Here is a 19,312-nt window from a genome sequence, read left to right on the forward strand (position 1 = left end):
TTTTCACGATTGGTTCTGATTATATTGATTTTTTCTAACCAAGCAATTCAGTAAAAAGTCTGCTCAGATTCAGGTCTGTTAAGGAAGAGAAGGAGAACTCCTGACAGCAGAGTGAACAATAACCCAGGGACTATTTTCACTGCACAATAGTGGTATGCCACCCAAAGACACTCTCCCCGAGACACACTGGTCTGTTTGAAAAGAGACTGGCGAGTGGGAGATTATGTCATTTAGTGGCCACAGTCCCACCTGACCAAACTGCCTTGTCTCTCAGGGTCTGATAGGGTCAGAGTTCATGACCTCGCTGCCAAAACATGGGGGCTCCTAACCCCCAGCTGCAAATGAGGGCTTTGACTCTGCACACAGTTTTGTCAGCCTCCAACCCCCCCACACACAAACACACTCAACAACACACTTTAACCTCCCTCCGACCTTCTGACTGACCTTGACCTCTGCTGTTGTGCGTGTGAAAAAAAAGAGAGCCACAGAGGGTCAACAGGTCGCCAGGGAAACAGATTTATTTATTGGCCAATGCTTGTCTTTCCAAACGGGTGTAAATCTCCACTCCAGCCAAGTGTTTGTGCACGCACGTGGGCGTGCGAAGAGCATGAGCATTAGTTTCTGCTTATGTGTTTATGCCAATATTTGTTTTGTCTGAGCCATTGCATCCTGGCAAGAGTTTGTATAAATACGCATGGATGCGTGTTTGGCTGCACCTATGGGTGGATCCTCTTTGATGTTTGTATGTGTGAGGGTGTCGGTGTGTGGGCGTGTGTTTATGTGCACGCTTTCCATGTGGCAGTAAATCTCCAGACTGACATGTTGGTTCAGTAGTGAAACAGCAGGTTTGGGACACACTGATGGCCTTCACAGATGGCGTCAAGGCCCTGCCCATGGGAGGCCTTCTACTCCACCTATTAATTTATTCATTTTCCACTGCAGAGGAGACATTGAGGCCAATGTGATTGTTTCCGATTGCCAAAGTCCCTTGAGAGGAGCTTGGTTGTTTTCTTATCCAGTCATGTCTTCCCCCTCATTCTTTTCCCAAGTCCCTGTCCCCTGTTTTCTTTTTCCTACGTCAGTGTTGTGTATGTGTGTGATCTGTGGATGTAATCCTTCTGCTGCAGGCTAGCTGATAGGTTGTGAATGTGATTTTATTAGTATTTTTGTGTTGGTGAGTCAGTTTGAGAGAAGCAGCTCACACTTGTTCACTTTCTACATTTTTGGCTAGGTTTTTTTTAAAAGTGTAAATTCAGTCAGCATTTTAGAGGAACTGCTGTTGAATGGAGTAGCTGGGTTCTTGTATTCTCCAGTTTAAAATATGTGAATGTGCTTTTATTTTATGGGTTTTCTATGTGCATTAGCCCTATACATTGTCATCAGATGGCATTTCTATTAAGGAGGACGAAAGAAGAAAGAAACTACTAACTGATCTGAATGTTTCTGACAGATTGTTCTTAGCAGTCACACCTTCAAGAGTTGCATCACGTACAGGGAAAACAAGACAGATGCAGTCAGATACATTATCTAAAGTTATAATACACGTTTTATCTTTTTATGAAAAATGGGACCTGGTACATGTAAACACACGTGAACACCTTTAAATAATGACGCATTTTCCTACAGAAGGTCTTACAGAAAGCAATAAATGACGAAGAGTACAGCAATCGGAACTGGTGTGTTAGCATGAGCAAGTATGCATGTAAATAAGAACAATGCTGTGGAAAACAGACTTCTCACTGGGAGGGCCACATGTACAAAGTTTCTTTGACTTTATTAAAGGAAGAAAGTGATTCACTGGCTTGCTCTAGGCCTTTTTAAACAAGTGTTCTTAGCAAATTTATGCACATGCACAAGCACACAACAAAAACATGCTACATCTTTATTGCATTTTACTGAAAAAGGCAGGCCGGAGCTCTGAGACAGTGCAGTGCTTCTGTCAGTGCGCTGCTGTTTCCATTCCATTCTCTCCCTCTCTCACTCTCTTCTTCTAAATGAAAGAACAAGTCTGTGTGTCCACCCTTCCTGCAGAAAGGTGGTCTAGTGCTTCAGACCAGAAGGATGTTGGCTTACTGTCTAATGCTGTTTTAATGGTACCTTGTGTGGTGGTTAGAGGGAGGCATGCAGCACCTAATAGAAATTATTCTGACTCTCCAGGATGTTATATAATGGTCTCATTCTTTGCAGGCAGACTAGTCAAATTTGATTAACCTGTAAGCGTGTGCGTGTTCATTCATATGCTGACTGGTCTGAGAGTAGATGTTTGAGTCTGCGTCATGTTTCTGTTTAAAGAATTTTAAAAACCTGAACAAATATTGAGATTATTCATAATGATAAATATGAGTGTATGAGACTTATTCTTGTAAATACACAGTTTCAGGTGTGAATGATATTTTTCAGTACTTTCGCTTTACAGCAAGAAGGGTCCTGGTTTGAACTTGCATGTTCTCTCTGTCTGGCTTTCTCACAGTCCAAAGACATTATATTAGGGTAATTTGTGATTCTAAATTGGCCATAGGTATGAATGTGAGCGTGGGTGTAACCCACCTTTTGCCCAATGACAACTGGGACAGGCTCCAGCCCCCCTGTAACCCTAAATTGGATAAATGGTTAAGAAAATGGATGGTATTTTTGTTTTATTAAGAAAAAATGTTTCTTGTTGCCAGTTCCCAGTAATCCAGGAGCATTTAATGTGAGTCTTTTTGTTGTCAGTTAAATTGAAGAGTGATGATTTCCATCCAAACTCTCCTGTAGCTCTCTCCCACCCTGAGTATTGGATCAATGGAGGTTTTTTTCTTTCATTGCCCATAACTCAAAAAGAAATCAGATGAAGTTTAAGTAATAAACAGTTTTAGGATTACTTTAAAAAAAATCAGTACTTAACAGCCACCAACTTCACATACATTCATGCTTCATAAGCTCATTTCCCAAATGAACGTTATCGCATATGCAAAATGTTTTTTCAAATGTTGAAAGGAAAAGTGGTTATAAGTCGATCACACCCAGCTCTCTGGGTTTTGTCAAAAGAAATGAGTGAAAACACAGGAAATCAACAGCCTAAAGAAAACAAGTGGGTGGATGCTGGAAAATGTTAAAAAATATATGTTTTTTTTTTTTTTTAAAGGAAAATCATTTTGCGGTGCACACTGTATGACAGGGTGTGAGTGGCCGTGATCTGAGATATGCTTGCACGTGTGTGCATGCAATTGACAGCCTAACAGACTGCCACTATTTAACTGAGAAAAAAGGTCGTGCTTATCAGGACTGCAATAAAAATACACAATGTGGCCATTCTTCTATGGTGTGTGTATGTGTGGGCACGCACGTGTGTGGTGATCCATTTTTTTCCACAATTTTTTTTCTGGACCCAATCAAGTGTATTTGAATGGAGGCCTCATTAGAACAAGGGATGTCAATGTAAGTTTGTCATCTTATTACATATTCCCAACATATGTGTCTTTTGAATGGATGTGAGCATTTTCCATGTGTGTCACTGGTCGCTCCCTCATCAGGCCCTCATTAACTACACAAGTGACCTTTGAGGAGCTGCTGATGGATGTCTTTGGGACTCAGCCAAGCTATCCCTTGTCTCCTTTTCCACCTTCCCTCTGCGCCTTCCCCTGCTTTAACTTACGTCTTGATTAATGAAAGCTGCTCATCATTTTCTTTGAAGGTACATTTTATCTACTGCATGTGTGCTGATTCACTTCTAAAGGAGAGGTCAACACTTTCCAACAAAGGCTTCCTCACTTAAGCTTCATGGCATTTAAACTTTTATCTCAGTCTTTAATCGGTTTTGATTAAGTTTCCAGTAAAGGAACTCTTGTCTAGCATATTTCTACCCATTATGCTTGTCCCCTCCTGTTTCTGTCATTCCACAGCCTAGAGACTGTGCTCTATCTCAACAATCACTTGGAAATAGGTCGCCACTCCACTGGCATTTATGCTTGAAACAGCCTCCAAAACTCTCCACATTCCGGGAAATATGGGTGGAAGACAATAAACACTGTAAAGTGTCACAGTTGATCCGTTTTGCATTTTGGAGAACAAAGATGCCAAATCTTTTTTTTTTTTTTTTGTAGTAAATTAGTAGTGTATGTGTCTGGAGTGATCAAGCTATGTATGGTTTTGATAAAGTTGGTCAGTTTCATCGCAGCCTGCTGTCTATCTGCATCACCCCTTCACTCTGTCAATAAATACTGGGGGCTTTGTTGCCCAGGCTTTGCTTAGAGCTGAGGGCCCAGTGTAGATCTGAAAGGTTTTGGAATAGAGCAGAGCAAAAATGAGATTTTACTTTTTTGTTTCCTTTTGCAAATAGAAATGAAGGTGCGTGGCAGCCCATGTGCACTTTCACGATCCTTATCCTCTGATGTTTTTGGAAAAGCTGCAGCTTGTATTGGATGTATGTAACACTGCCTTTGGTAACCTAAAAATAATCTCCCACCTGTTCCTCAAATGACCACTCGCCCCACAAGCAAGCCAGTCCACATCAGCTTCCATGTTTAAACATCCACCTTACCAGCGGAAACAAACAATCAAACAAACTGTCAGTTTGTTACCAAAACTGTTTGGGTCTCAGTGGCTAATACCCCCATTCACAAAAACAAAACAGATTTGCTTATTTTTGACTGACTTGCTTTAAATGATGTAAAACTGAGATTGTGAATCAGTTGTACTAAGAGATATGCTAATAGCTCAGTCACACTATAGTAAAAATAGGATGAGAACCTTCTTGTGACTTGGAAAAATTGGTGGTTGCCCCGTTTTGTTTTTTGTTTTCACTTTCAGAGACCAATTCCAAAACTTAATACAAACTCTGGATGACCACTTTCAGTCACACAGTAATTACGAGTCGCCTGGTGAAAGGAAACCTGTCTCCAAATAATTGTGGTTGGATCTGGGACTGACTGCAATCAATCTCAGGCAGATTGTTGAATATTTGCAGTGTTTTTACAGCTATGTTGCAGTTAAATCACAATCTTGCAGTAGCTACGTCACTGTTTGTGGAGAAATCTTCTTCTGTTTTAAATCTATGAGGTTCTGGCTGGAATGTGAATTTAAATGATATAAAGACAGTGTGCTTTATGTTAAACACATCATAAGAGAATAGGATGGCCAAACCAACAAACAAAAATCCTGGCAGTGACGTCACTTTCTTCGATTTACAGCCTACAGTGAACATTGAGAAACATCAGACCAAGACATTTTCAACTTGTCAACTTTATTTTATGCTTTGACAGTTGGTGTGGTAGATTAAAAAATTTAAAAAGTGTAAATCAGAGTAGTTTCCTTTTCTATTCATCCCATTTTTATTGCATCTAATTGGCCAGTGAGAAAAGTATCTGTTTAATATGAAAAATGTTAAAAAAAATAAATGAAGTCGTAAAATACTGAGCATCCTCATTCAAGTGTGTTAGTTACTTACGTGCTTTTTAAAAAAAAAAAAAAACAGTCGATCATTTTATGCAGATGATAGTCTGAAAATAATTTTTTTAGGCATGAATATACACTTTGTGGTTTATTGGTAATAAATGCGAAACATGACATTTCAAGCAGGTGTTCTTTATAAAAATTTAAAATATATTTTATTCATTAACTTTTTCTGTAAAACAAAGATCTATTTCAGTAACAGAACTACTTACAGGTTAATAGGTTAGAAAAACAAATCTCTCATTGTTACAGCAACAGTGTATTCAGGTGCTCTTTGTGTATGATCTTTTGTTTTCATACCATAGATGTTTAACTGAAGCATTTTTTTAAAAAAAAGTACAAGAAAAGAAACATTTGAAGACTGATAGTGAAAAATAGCAAGTACAAGAGACTTATGAATCCAACATTGTTGGTTGTGTCCAGAGTCTCTCTCTCTTTCTTTCTCTTTTATTCTCCACTTGTTTTCCAGACGATGCCTTCACTGCCCTAACTTTATTCTCTTTCAAAATTAAAAAGTAAAAAATATTCAAGTTTCCCTCTTTCAGGCCACAAAAATGGTTCTGTACAAAGTCAGTGGAAGCATCAGTCAGTCTGTCTCATTCCATCAGTCTTCGTTCCCAGCATGGACAAGAAAAAAAAACAAATCCCAGTTTTCTAAGTATTTAGTATTGGTCTGAATTACCTACTTTTTACAACATGCAGTTAAGCGGATCATCAATATTTCTGTGCTTTGATGTTGTTCCTTGGAGCACTGTGCCAGCGTGTGCACTGGTACATCACACAACCCACATACGTTCACTCTCTCATTGCTCTCAGCACTTTTTGCACAGAAACAAACCTTCCCATAATTTTCATTTCACTACAGCGTCGAGCGTGTTTTCTTTCCAGTAGTTAAATTTCCATTTCTTAATGCTGATGTCTAAGAAGATTGCTTTAGGATATGATTTAAGTGATTCTATAATATCAGAATAGGCAAGCATATTAATGAAGAGTACATTAGATTCCAGGGTGTGAGTCAATATGAAATCATTGTCTTTTTTGATGGAAGGGAGGGACTTGACTTATTTAAAAAGCAGTTTTCCTCTCTCCAATAATAATAATAATGATCTCTAACATCAAAGGAGAAAAGGACAACTACCTGATTCATGTTTAGCTTCGGGGCTGGTAAAAGATTTTATAGGATCCATGACTCAGGGATGCATTAGTGAAATAACTGCTATAATCTAAGTGAAACAAAGGTTGAATCTGAAAAGCAAAGTTGTGGAAAGTTCAGCGAACACTGCAGTGAAGCACGTCACTGGAAGACGGTGTGGTAGGTGGGGCACTGATGGGACTTCATGTATTTGATGGCGACCTTGAGCTCCTTGCTCTTCTTGTCCCACTTGTGAATGGACGTGAGAAGCAGTTGTTGGTCCACTTTGCGGCCCATGATGAGGAAGTTGGAGCCCAGGCTGTCCAGCTGGGAGCACGGACAGTTGGCACCATTCTTAATGTACAAGGTCAGCTTCTTCAGGTCCTTCTTCCTCAGCACGCCCTGCTTCAGAACTTTCTTCTTCTTTTGTGCTGCAATCAGCTTCCGGTCACCCTTTTCCTTTTTCACCTCCTTGATTTTCATCTTTAGGACTAAAGGAGAAGAGAAGAAGATATTTAAATTTACTTTTATTCAGTAAAACCCTAAAGCTCTTAATGTTTCACTCTGATCCCAGTGTTTCACTCTTATTTAAGCAGCTGTGGTATTTTTTTTTTAACTTCTGGAAGTCTAGTACTGAGCTCTGTACTGTTCTAAAGCAGTAGCTATTTTACACCTCCCCCGAGTATCATCATTTAGACTTTCCTGAGCAGTGTGCAAAAACTGCATCCTTGTGAATGTCTGACTCGGGAAAAACTCCACAGTCCAACATCTTTTTGGAATTTGGTGTACATATTTTGGCAATATAAATCACAAGTCTTCTCTTTGTTGTTGTTGGGCTATTCCTGAGCAAAAATCATCTTAAATGATTTTGCTTTCAAGTCTCAGACAAAGTCAGATTTGTAGTCAGGTTCAGGGCAACATCCATAAGTCTAAAAAACTGCTTGCAGCATAAGATTAATATTGCTACATGGAATCATTATCATCTGTTGTCATTCTGCCCTGCCTGTGTCATTGTTTACACACTTGCGGTGCAGTGTTTTGTGACCAGCTGTATATTTTTAGGCAAAACATATATAGAACAGAGAACCTCTGTGCACAGTTTTTATTACATGTAGGATCTGGTTACAGCAAACTCAAAGTTTATCAGCCTAATGAAGTACTGACTTGTATCTCCCATTGCACCTTCTGTTTATAAGTTCATGTTTTTATATGCGAGAGATTAAAATTGAACTGCCAAACATTCAAAAGAGGAATTCTCTGGGTGAGAATTTTGACAGGTGAAATTAATCACGGGTCGGGCAAAGGCGTGGGGTCGGTATGAAGCATCGCTATGTACCCCGGCCTGCTGGAAGATCGCCATTTCACTTCTCGCCTGCTTGTCTATGGTTGCATAAACATCCCTCGGTACACTCGGATAGGTATACAGTACATGTGAAGTGATAGCGTGTTCAAAAAGGAATGTGTGCATTGAGTTGCCCCTTGTTCACATCCTGTTTCACATCCAGCTCCTTCGCCGCGAGTGTGTTTATGCGCTGTATTTGCCTGCCTACATGCCTGAGCCGTGTGTGTTTTTGTGAAAGACCGCATTCATGTGTATGTACGACGTGTGTTCAGTAAATGTACGGAGGATAATTCATCTGCCTCTGCTTCACTTTAAATGCCCACCCGTAATCAGTCATATTTAGTCATAAGTGATGCAGTGGGGCCCTCTGTGCTGCCTGGCCAGCATCTTTGTGACAAGCTGTGCCCACGTTTTTATACAAAGTCGCTCTCTTTAAAGTGAGCAGAGGAGGGCGTAGAGGTAGAAGCAGCTGGAAAGAGAGGGAGTGAGGAGTGTGCCGTTGTTTTGAGGAGAAACAGGTTTTCTTCAAGCTGAAGCAAGCAATCTACTCTAACAACAAGGTGTCTGCTAGACAAGACTCTTGTCATTTGTACAGCAGCTGGATAGTACAGCAAGGAAGGCCATGAGATCGCCCATGAAAAGCAGACCGTAGCAAAAACTCTCACAGGGTTAACAGTGTCCAAAGATGAATAGGTAGCAGCATTCATGAGGCATGAGCTCAAGCTCTCGCACTACAGAATAACATTGTAGAGTTGTTCCTTCCTTGATCTCCAAATCCATATGTCACACTTATCTTTTCGACGCATTCCCTTGTGTCCTCCAGCCACATAAAGGCTGAGCCAATAAAACGTCTTTCTGCGGCTATCTAATTTAACCTGCAATCATGTTTCATATTAATGAACAGAAAGAATCTGTGTTTTGCTTTATGATCCCTGAAGCAACCTCATGTTAAAAGATTGAGATATATAATCCTGCAGTTAATCAGACAAATAAATATCCCTGATTTGGTAACGTCACGATGAATTACAGGAGACGTGTCTGCATTTTGGTTGCGGCTCAGAGTCAGGAAGGTGCGCACAGACGTGTTTTGTTGTTGTTGGATGTGGTTTTATCATTTATTATGGGTCATGCTCTGTATATTCTGGCTCTTTTGTACATGTGGTTATTTTATAAAACTGTTTTATACTGCAGGCATCTCCTCTGCGGGAAACATGAAATATGCAGAGAAAAAATGATCCTGGCCACACATGCTTTTGTAATTTCACAACTTTTTGTCACCATTCCTCATTTGGTGCTTAACGTGTTTGGAACAGAGCAAATAGACAGCAGTTTATCATTAACTGTAAACACTGTAAACAATTCAGCTGCTGTGATAAACTCAAATAACAGAATAATTATATAATTATACTCTGGCATCGTCTTAAGGTCATTACTATTGTGAAACACGAAGGCTGGAAATTGGAAAGTTTGGAATTGGGGCTAAGAAATGAAGTCATTTATCAGTCGATTCTAGCAGCAAAATTAACGCGAAACGGCTGCAATACAGATTTAACCGAAGGGAGGATCAGAAGTGAGAAACGGGGATGTGCAGATGAGATTCTGTGTGGTTGCACGTGCTTTTTAATTCATAAGCTAAGGAAAATAGTGTAAATACCAGTTAATCTTCATATTATGTAACCACTGACAGCTCAAAGTTAAGCTTTCGTTTTAGGTGATTTTGCTTTTTGAGAATACGCAGCTTTTTATATTGTCACAAATTTATGTCCATGCCATTTATGTTGATGGGAGTTTTTAAGGACACAGTGCTTTGACTTTTTAGTTTGTTATTACAACTTTTCAACACAATATTAAAAAACAGATTTTATTATTACCTCATGAAACAGACTTGTAAATCCAAATCAACACCGTGGTGAAATGTTTTGCTTGCACTCTTGTACTTGGCTGACTGTTGTACACAAAGCAATTGCACTTTTCTGCTGTGTTTCAGTCTCTCACAAACTCACTTTTTTTTTAAGTTTACCAGACTGCAGATAGGTAAGAAAGTTTGCATGACCCTGCTGTATGCTAGTGACCGTTTGTATCCATAGTCAGGTACTATGTTTTTCAGTTTTTTACTACTTACCAAAGTCACTTGCACAGTAATGCTCCATGATGTTGTCTTTCTTCAGCTCATTGTCACACGGTGGGCACACCTTTGACACTGAGGGGACAAAAGAAGGAAGAAGAATTTGTCGTCACCTATATTCAATCTCGTTTCATTTGGTGCTTTTAAGACCAGATTAGCTCATATCTAACGGCAGCGTTGAGGTCAAGTGCAGTCAGCAAAACCAAAGTTGTGTCAGTATGAAATCGTTAAGCCCTGAGCACTTCTGAGGCACTTATTTGCAGCCCCCCCCCCCTCCCCCCTCCTCTTGTCAGAGGCTATTTGCTGCTGAGTGAACGCAGAGTCCAGCAGGCTGACTGATGTTTGCCCTGCAATTACACTGGAGAAAATGTTTTTATTCTGGCCCGTTGTATATTTTGGTGGCGCAGGCGTGGTCTCGGCTGTGCAGGAAGGTAAACGGTGCGGCGGGAGCTGCTGAACATGGTGAAAAGTGATTCAGTACACAGACGCAGCCATCACTTAGGCCACACAGCAACCGCACATTGTGAAAGAGCGAGGGGGAAACCAAAGCAACAAGTTCAGTTTATTTTTAACTCAAAATTTACGGTCATGCATGCTTTACTCAAGAGCGTGTTTGGCCTGTCTAACTTTGATATGGGACTTTGTGATTGTTGTTGTTGTTGTCTGCCCACACAGTTGAGACAGAGCACATGAGGGAAGAAATACAAGCCCTGCATAAAATCCTTTTTATGTATTTTTTGCATGTTCCCATACTTTTATATGTATATAGCTGAAATGGACAAATAAGGCCTTGCCATTCAATAAATAGGATTGATAAAACGTCAAAGACTTCTCTGACACACACATACACAAACACACACCACCTTGTAATTTTCCCCTCGATATGAAACATTATCAAAACAATTACTGCTTCGATTCCATGTATTTCCAGAGTATTTCCAGCTCTACACATCTAATATCATGCCACTCATCCACCAAACAGAGCCGCAAGTCAAGAGAGCAAAAAAAAGAAAAAAGTATAACATTAGAAAGTGCCACAGAGAGAAGGATGTGGTATAGAAGCATTGCCCTGACAACATACCTATACACCTAGGGGATAAATTTGACAACATGAAGGGAAAACAGTGCAGAACTCTTGCTGAGTTAGCAGCCTTTTTTTTTTTTTCCGAGATGACTGCTTATAGGAGAGTTTAGTTTTTCTGACATTCCCTCATTGCAAGATCCAAAATATGTTATTCCCCCATCCCCTGAGTTCCCTGTGCTTTCTCTTTCCTTCTGTGTCTCCCACTTTCCAGAAACACACCTATGCAAAAAGACACGCCTCTCCTTGCACTGTGCAGGCCCTGGGTTAAAAGTCAGGGTTCAAAGGTTATCACCTCAGCCCAAACCTCAGCGTCTGGCCAGATAATGAGATGGGTCAAAGTTTAACATGCTTCGCTGCTTGGGTCATGGGGAGGTGAACCCCCTAACCACCAGTGAGTGTATGCATGTGTGTGTCTGCCTATGTGTGTGTTGGAGGTAGCTGAGCCATGTTCTTGTAGAGTAACTGCCAGTTTTTTCTCCTCTGAGGGTTCCCATGCTTTCATAGGCAGGAGACCTGTGAGGCCTGCAAGGTCAGGCTTCTAATTGTTTGGTGCTGACATGAAGACTGGGACAGAAGCATGGAAAAACACACACACAGACACACACACACACAGAACAAGAGACAACAAAACTTCTCTGGATTTGTCCGTCTTGAATGGTTCCCTTGAAGCCGTTCGGTCTTATTCAGACTCGGTGGTAATTCATTCTGGTTTCACAGGGGTGGTATTTTGGCAGAAGGCCCGGTTGTGCTGATGCCAGAGCATGTGTCAGGAGAAAGCAGTCCCTCCATGAAACTTAGTTGAGCTTGGACCGAAAATCAGCATTTGGATGGCGCTTAGAAATCACTTAAGGGACGACTGCCCTCATCGTCGGTCTCTGTCGAGGGAATCACCGTCATGTTCTGATGGGAATCACTGCTGCGTGGCTTGGTACTTTTTTTCCTGGACACATTTCTGCTCAGTAAATATTTTGACTTTGAGCTCATTAATATATTTTTTGCCTTCATCTCAAAGCAGCTGAAGAATTTTTTACCATGCGATTAAATTGTGAAAATCTTGCTCTCACTCTGGTTGACTTTGGACTTGACCACCTCTTGTGTGCTACTTTTGGCATTTACCTACTGGGTTATAAACTTAATTACAGAAATTTTAATGTTCCAATTTATTATGACAAATGTTACTGTCTTACAGAGCTTACAGAACCTGTGGAGGATGAGGAGGTTGGGAGTTGATGATTGAGGATAAGAGGAAAGGGATAATGGGAATGGGGCGAGTAGGGAGGAGGTCTTGTGGAAGGCCCTGCTGTTAATCTTTAAACAGCAAGCCAGGGTGGAAATGGTGCACAGCAAGAGGGGGAAACTTCTCCAAAACTTCACTTACTCATAGCTCTGAGGTTAATAACATTTCAGTCTTTCTGCAGTGTCTTTTGTCTATAAAGAAATCTCCAAGAAAAACCTATTAAACTTATGAACGTGAAAACTCATTTGCAAAATAAATTTGGAATACAAAGCAGTGGCACCGTGTACCAATGCAAAGGAATATCTGTTCTCTTTAATGACATAGTCATTCTTATTTTGTTTTACTTAGCTTAGGAAATTGCTTTCTGGCATGAAATTTATTGGGCAACAACACAAATCATCGTGCCTGTTCACAGTGAATTCCTAATAGACACCGCTTGTCATCACATGATATTTAACAACCTAATTAACTTACTTTAAAATGCAGCTGAAATCACAAACACTGCAAATCATATATTATGTTTGTTTCATTTGACTGATTCGCTTGGAATCATATTTATAGTTGGGTAAAAATGCAAGAGGTTACATGCCGCCGCTGCCTCTTTCTCTTATGCGCACTTTTGAATAAACACAAACACATGTCTTCACACATCTGACGACCACATCTAACAGCACCGTCATCTGGTTCTCTGACATTTCTTGTACCTTATTGCTCGTTGCCCGAGCTTCACAGCGACTTTTATAGGAAGAATGCGCGCCGGTCGCTATCTCATGCCTCATTTGGGTCTTTTAAGTTATGAGCAGCAGCACTTATGACATAAAATGGTACAATCCCGGAGATGAAATTCAGCATGATTTACATCGGAGAGTCAAACATCTGTTGAAATGCGGGGCCGCAGGAGGACGGAGGAGGACTAAAGCATGACTCGGGGAACCCACGGGGCCCCTAAAACACAGCATGCTCTTTGCATCTGTAGGAAGCCTACACAGAAGAGAAAATACATCCTCAAAACGCCTCGGCAGCCCTCCATACCCAGAGCATTGGATCATATTTTCCTTTTCATATAGTAACCAAGTTCATATGAGCAGTGCCTGTTGTGCTGCTGGGGTCCTGACAGTGCTGCCTGTCTCCTTTAATGTGGTTGTAAATCACACTAGTCACATTTCATCACAGATTTCAGCAAGGACAGACCTTTCCTACCATGCAATTTAACTGACATGCACATATCCTCAGTATTCATTTCTGGTGCAAACATGCAAACTAAGTTAATCCAGTCTGTGATAATCATGCCTACTGATTTACAGATGCTGACAGCAGCTAAAAGTGGCATCATTAAAACAATGAGGTATAGTTGATGGTGTGGCATTAATTGTTCCCTGTCTGACAGACTGAGCTCGGCTGGCCTTTTCCGCTCCCGGGATGCCTGGGCCCTCTTTTGTCAGCAGTCAGCTTGTCTTCTGTGGTATAATATACAGACTTGTATTTCACATAATCACACCCCTTGGGCTCTTCACACACACACACACACACACACACATGCACGTAAAGGCACAAGTGCCAGCACAAAACCTGAGCTCAGGTGGTGGTGAGTTTCTGCCAGTTTTGGCTGTGACACAGAGGTGGAAAGTGAATCTTGCTCTGTACTGTTAGTTTCCACAGGAGTCCTCGAACCGTGCTATATCATGTAATTGCAGAATAGCTCAGATAGCATCGGGGCCTCCCGGACTGGGAGACCAGCGAGTAAAGCTATACTAATTCTTGTGATTGATCCAACTCCCAAAGATTCACCTGGATTACCTCAAGATTCTTCATGCGATCCCGTGTAAAGAAAATCGTCAGTGTCCTCCAGTGACATAGAAGCTTCCCGGGAAACTCACTTCTAAGAGCTCTTAGCTGAAATTCCTTTTTATTATTGCTGGCTGTGTTTTCATGTGTGTGTGTGTGTGTGTGTGCGGGTGTGCATCCGTGCGGAATTAGAAGCCAAAAGCTTGTCCTCGGGATGGCCTCATCGGCACATCTGAGAATCTCTGGTTCTTAGCGAAATGTCAGTGGCTGGGCCTCCGGGCTAGAAGTGATATGGGTTCACTCTCAGTTTGAAACGCTCACATGAGTACACACACATGCACACGCCTAAAAAAGCACACACCCAAATTTAACTTTACCGTTATTTCATTTTTGTTTTTGAGTGTCGTTTTATTCTTGAAAAATTGAAATCAGCATATTTTTTCTTTTCTTCTTTGTATGTGAAAGTTGGTAACACTAAAAATCCTGATTCTTCAGGACCCTCTGTAATCTAGACTCCTCTGATCATTTGAATAGATGGGATTAACAAACAGTTGGCTGTTTGGGGAGGTGGCAGATGAACGTCAAGCCGCCTCCTTCTCAAAGTGCATGTAGAAGAATGAATTATAACTCCACAAGCCAAAATGTCACATACTTGATATGAGTCCTACAAAAACAGAACGGCCATTTTCCCTAATGGAAAAAGTCAGAACTGCATTAATTCACCCAAGAATCTTCCACTGGTCTTTTTCCCACTGCTTTTTGCAAATCAGATTAGATAGTTAGATGTCAGTATGCTGTGACCATTATTGATAAAAAGGAAAGATATGTCACACAACTGACTGACAGTGTTTTTGTAATGATTGGTTTTCCGCGCTTTAGGAAATGTGTTTATCTGTCAAAGAACGGCTCAAGTAACAGAAAGGACATTTCAAGTCAAAAAAGACCTTTTCACCATAAACGAAAGAAGATGAAAAATGAGATTAAACGGTTGAAAGCAAATCGTGAAGTAATGTGAGCAATATGGCAATGGCCATTTTATTTATATAGCATTTTTCAGCACGTACAAACTCAGTGTCCTTAACATAAAAGATAAATTAAGGTTTAGTTTGTAAAAATAAAAAAAAAATAAAAATTTAAAGAGGGTTTTTCATTTTGGACACGGTTTTAATTGACTTTGGCTCAACAGGCAGCTGCCCCCACCACTGCCCCACACACAACAGTAACTGAAAGCACCTTCAGCACACTTAGATCTAATTCTAGGAATAGTTAAGAGATCTGCACCGTTTTCTAAACCGGATCTAAACCGTTTTCTTCAGGTTCTCATTGAAAGCAGAGGCAAACACTTCTTATGCTGCAGGAAGCAGCTTTTCTCCTCTTTTATCCGCTGTGTGCCCGTCTTTACTCTCCTGCTTCCCTCTCCTTTCACTCCTCTTCATTCTGCTCTCTCAGGGACAATCAGACTTTAGCGATTCCCATTCTCTGCCTGCGTCTCTTGTCCTGTCATGTCGACTAATTAGTGGGAACTCAGTAATTGGCCTTCTAGCTAATTGGCCTGCTGGCTGCCAGACCCAACAATGGCTGAGCAGACTGGGACACAGTGGGGACTGTCCCCCTCCACTGTCTAAAGACTCTCATCAACTCCCTCTCTCTCCCTCTCAGCACTGACTGCTTTTGTGAAGAGGCTGCTTAAGTAGTTGTGCTTCTCACACACATGCACACACACACATACACACAGGCATTTGCACACCTCTTTGGATGTAGTTCCCACTCAGTCCCACTATTCACAACTGATACTCTTACTCATTGCTTGTGAAGAATAATATATTTTCCTATTTTTGTGACTCAAATCACTCTCAGAAACCCTTGATAAAGATTTGTCCTTTGTTTCATCCAGCTAAGGTTAATTTGGTAATTTGACTCTGTGCAAACCATGAAATAAAACATGATTCATTCACTCTTTGACTGACTGTTTAGCTGTAGATGGATGACTACTGATAAGGGTGTGTGTCCATGCATGTGCCTCTGTGTAACTTTCAGTTAATACCCCCACAGTCCATCTATCTTAACTCAATGCACGATCTGGCTGCTGGAGTCTCCAAGTCTCCTGGCTCCCTTGGTCTGTCTCCGTACCTCCCTGAGGCATATGTAGATGACCAGAGCCGTCCTCAACTGTCCACTTAGAACTTTCCCCTGTAGCATCTTCCTGCTCCCGTCTCTTTCGCTGACCTCCTTTGGCTAGTTTTCCACTTTATCTCTTGTCTGTCATTATGGAAATGTATGGAAGCCATCTGATTCTCTCATCCTCACAGTTTACAGACTCTCAGTGTATCCGATTGCAAGGACTTGCATGATCATTTGCTAAAGCAATATTATGAAAACAATGAAAAATTCAGAACTTTATCTCCTCGTTTACTTTCTGCTGAGTTTTTCATCTCAGCGCCTGTGTCTGCAAAACACAACATATTTTTCGTGGCGACTTTTCCTTCTGTCGAATTTAAAACATATGCGCATTCATATATCTCTTATTTTCAACTAGATTTTATCAAATATACCAGGACAGAATATTTAACCACTGCTTTTTTATTTTAAAAAATCTCAAAGATTTATTAAATGAGTATTTACTGAATTATTAAATCTTTTTAAAGAGATTGCTAAAACATTATATTTACATTTTGTGGAAAGCACCAGATTATCTTTTTGCTGCTGGAGAAGCTGTAATTTTAACCAGTAACCTCTTCAGTAGTTATGCAAATTAAAATTGGTTATGATTTCATTGACATTTCTCTTCACTGTATTTTGCATGAGCGTGCATGAGTGAAGGTGGCCTACCTGGTGGCTGGGTCGCATGGTTCCCGGTGAACTGCATGGGGATGCACAGGTCGTTATCAATGGGGAACTTGTCGCAGGTCAGCATCTCCGGCCAGGGAAAGCCGTAGGTCTCCATCACTGGAGCACAGCTGTCCCTGACAGCCTCGCACAGTGAGCGGCAAGGGTAGATGGGCCTGTCTAGGCACACTGGTGCAAACAGTGAGCACAGGAAGACCTGCGTATCAGCATGGCACCGTTTGGCCAGGAGGGGCACCCAACTGCCTGCCTGCTGCTTAACTTCGGGCATGGTCTCATGGTCCAGGAGGTTGGGCAGCCTCATCTTCTTGTAGCCCACATTGTGGCACAGGCGCAGGTCAGCTGGTATGTCCACACACTGGGGCTGCTTGGTGTAGAAGCGGCCATTGTGGAAGTTGTCCGACTGCCAGCTGTAGTAGTCATACTCATCTGCGGCCGAGACGGTAAGGAGGAGGAGGAGGGAGAAGGGCGACAGGCCCAGTGCCAAGCTGAAGGAGCCCTGGGTTAATGCCCACCTGGGGCTCTTTTGTCCGTTTGCCATGCCTCTACGAGTTCAGACCAACAATTCAAGAAGGTTATATCCAAAGTCTCCAAAGTAACTCAGTGAAGACAAAATGCAAGGAGAAGAGAGAAACAAGGGGGGGCAGGCGTGAAAGCTGTAATCCCTTTTTTTCTCCTGAGTATGAACGCAGCGGATTGAAAACAAAAGTGTTTAATTCCCTTCTTCCCTGGAGAGTCGACCCTCTAAGCCTCCCTGAAACACCTCCCTGTGTGTGTGTGTGTGTATGTGCCTCAGGTAGTGGAGTGGGGAGGCAGCAGTCAGGGAAAAGTGAGCTTACAAGTAGGACTTCTTACTTTTCCTAACTTTCCCTGTTCACAGTTTCTCACTTTCTTTCCCTGGTGCTCTCCTAGAACTGCCTCCAGCTCTCTCCTGCTCTCTGTCTATCAGTCTGTAATGAGGAGTACCTAGGTTTTAAGAGGCAGTGGTAGCTGCTCTCGTCTGCTGCCTGCCCCCTAGCAGGCGTCCAGACCATTCACCTTCCTACTGGCCTCCCCTGGACTCACTCAGAACAGCTCCAGCCAATCACAACCCCAGGGGGAGGCTCCCACTGGCCCTCAGGACACTCCTTCTGCCCCTTATTTTCACCAAAAGCCCTCCTCCAGAAGAGCTTAACAGGAAAGAAAGAGAGAGCAGCCTGTGGCAAGTTTCTACAGCTGCATTTTTATATTGATCTCTCAAATATGCACACGATTCTTTAGTTGGAAACACACCCAGAAGACACTGCCATCCTCTTAGTCATGTTGCTTTTGTGATGGATTTCTAAACTCTTTAGCCCACTTCCATTTACTTGTGAGAGACAGACTCTACGGGCTCCCTGCAGATCGCTCCACATGTAACAAAGGATGTGTGCTTGCAATTCAAGCACGCTCACTTCATTAGCTCAAAACAGTCTGGCAGCAGCTTTGGCTGGCATCAGCAGTGAGAAAACTTACAAGCGCACACATTCACATGCATAACTGTAAACGTGAGAGATGCAGGAGGAGAATATGAATGAAGTTGAGGGGGGAAAGGGCACCAGCATGGGAGAAGTGAGGTTACTGAGTTGTGCAACTACAGGTGGCTAGGTGGTTTATCCGCGCCAAGGGAGTTATGCTAATGTGTATGTTGGCTGTGAAAAGAGGCACGCTGCATATCTGTCTCTTTCTATCAGTGCCACTGACACAGTGAAGGCCTTCATCTTTGGAGCAAACTCCCTAGAAGGGTCACATTCAGATTCAAAAGCCTGTAGCATTGTGAACAGGATGTGGGATCAGTGGCTCACTTGGAGGGTGTTCCTGCATTTGCTATTTGATCTGCGTCACGCATTAATGCTTTTCCTCATGTGAATAGACTGTAAATGCAGGCCAATACAAATGATTTTAAAGTGACTGTTTTCTGTTCTATATCAACATATATGTGGATTGTGAAGACACCATATAGATCATCCTGCAGCTGGATTGTGGAGAGACTAAGACGAAGTAAACAAACTGTATGTGGCAGTACAAACAAGGGGACCGGGAAAGTGCGTGCATGTGTGTTTTGCAAACAGCTGGTGGTGTACTTGGATGGGAATCAGGAACAGTATTGTTCTGCGCCTGTAGGGTGGAAGATAAAATTCCAGAAACAGCAGTGAGTCTGTAGAATCTAATTCAATAAGATGATATGAAATAGAGAAAATCATGTTTTAATAATAGTTAACCAAGCACATCAATAAAATAAGTCCAAGAGCCCGTAGAGTTTTATAGTATCATGACCAAACATTCACTTATTTCCAAACCCGGGGGACTAAAGA

At 41.7% G+C, this 19,312-nt stretch overlaps 1 protein-coding gene across 1 annotated transcript; it reads right to left on the reverse strand.

Annotated features, from left to right (window-relative positions):
* Positions 1 to 5,202: 5,202 nt before the first annotated feature.
* On the reverse strand, positions 5,203 to 17,961 carry sfrp5 (secreted frizzled-related protein 5). The gene is made up of 3 exons (XM_063491766.1): positions 16,965 to 17,961; positions 10,027 to 10,104; positions 5,203 to 7,053 (listed from the first exon to the last, which is right to left on the reverse strand). The coding sequence occupies exons 1-3, from the start codon at positions 17,518 to 17,520 to the stop codon at positions 6,725 to 6,727; spliced, it is 963 nt and encodes a 320-aa protein (XP_063347836.1). The 5' UTR covers positions 17,521 to 17,961; the 3' UTR covers positions 5,203 to 6,724.
* Positions 17,962 to 19,312: the final 1,351 nt, after the last annotated feature.

Source organism: Pelmatolapia mariae, linkage group LG13 (genome assembly GCF_036321145.2).
Source record: "Pelmatolapia mariae isolate MD_Pm_ZW linkage group LG13, Pm_UMD_F_2, whole genome shotgun sequence".
Classification (NCBI taxonomy): domain Eukaryota; kingdom Metazoa; phylum Chordata; class Actinopteri; order Cichliformes; family Cichlidae; genus Pelmatolapia; species Pelmatolapia mariae.

Coding starts and splice junctions, on each gene's coding strand:
- sfrp5 (XM_063491766.1), bottom strand. CDS start 17,520: ATGGCAAACGGACAAAAGAGCCCCAGGTGGGCATTAACCCAGGGCTCC. Junction 10,105..16,964: donor CCATGCGACCCAGCCACCAG/GTAGGCCACCTT, acceptor TTGTCCCCTCAG/TGTCAAAGGTGTGCCCACCG. Junction 7,054..10,026: donor TTACTGTGCAAGTGACTTTG/GTAAGTAGTAAA, acceptor CTTCTCCTTTAG/TCCTAAAGATGAAAATCAAG.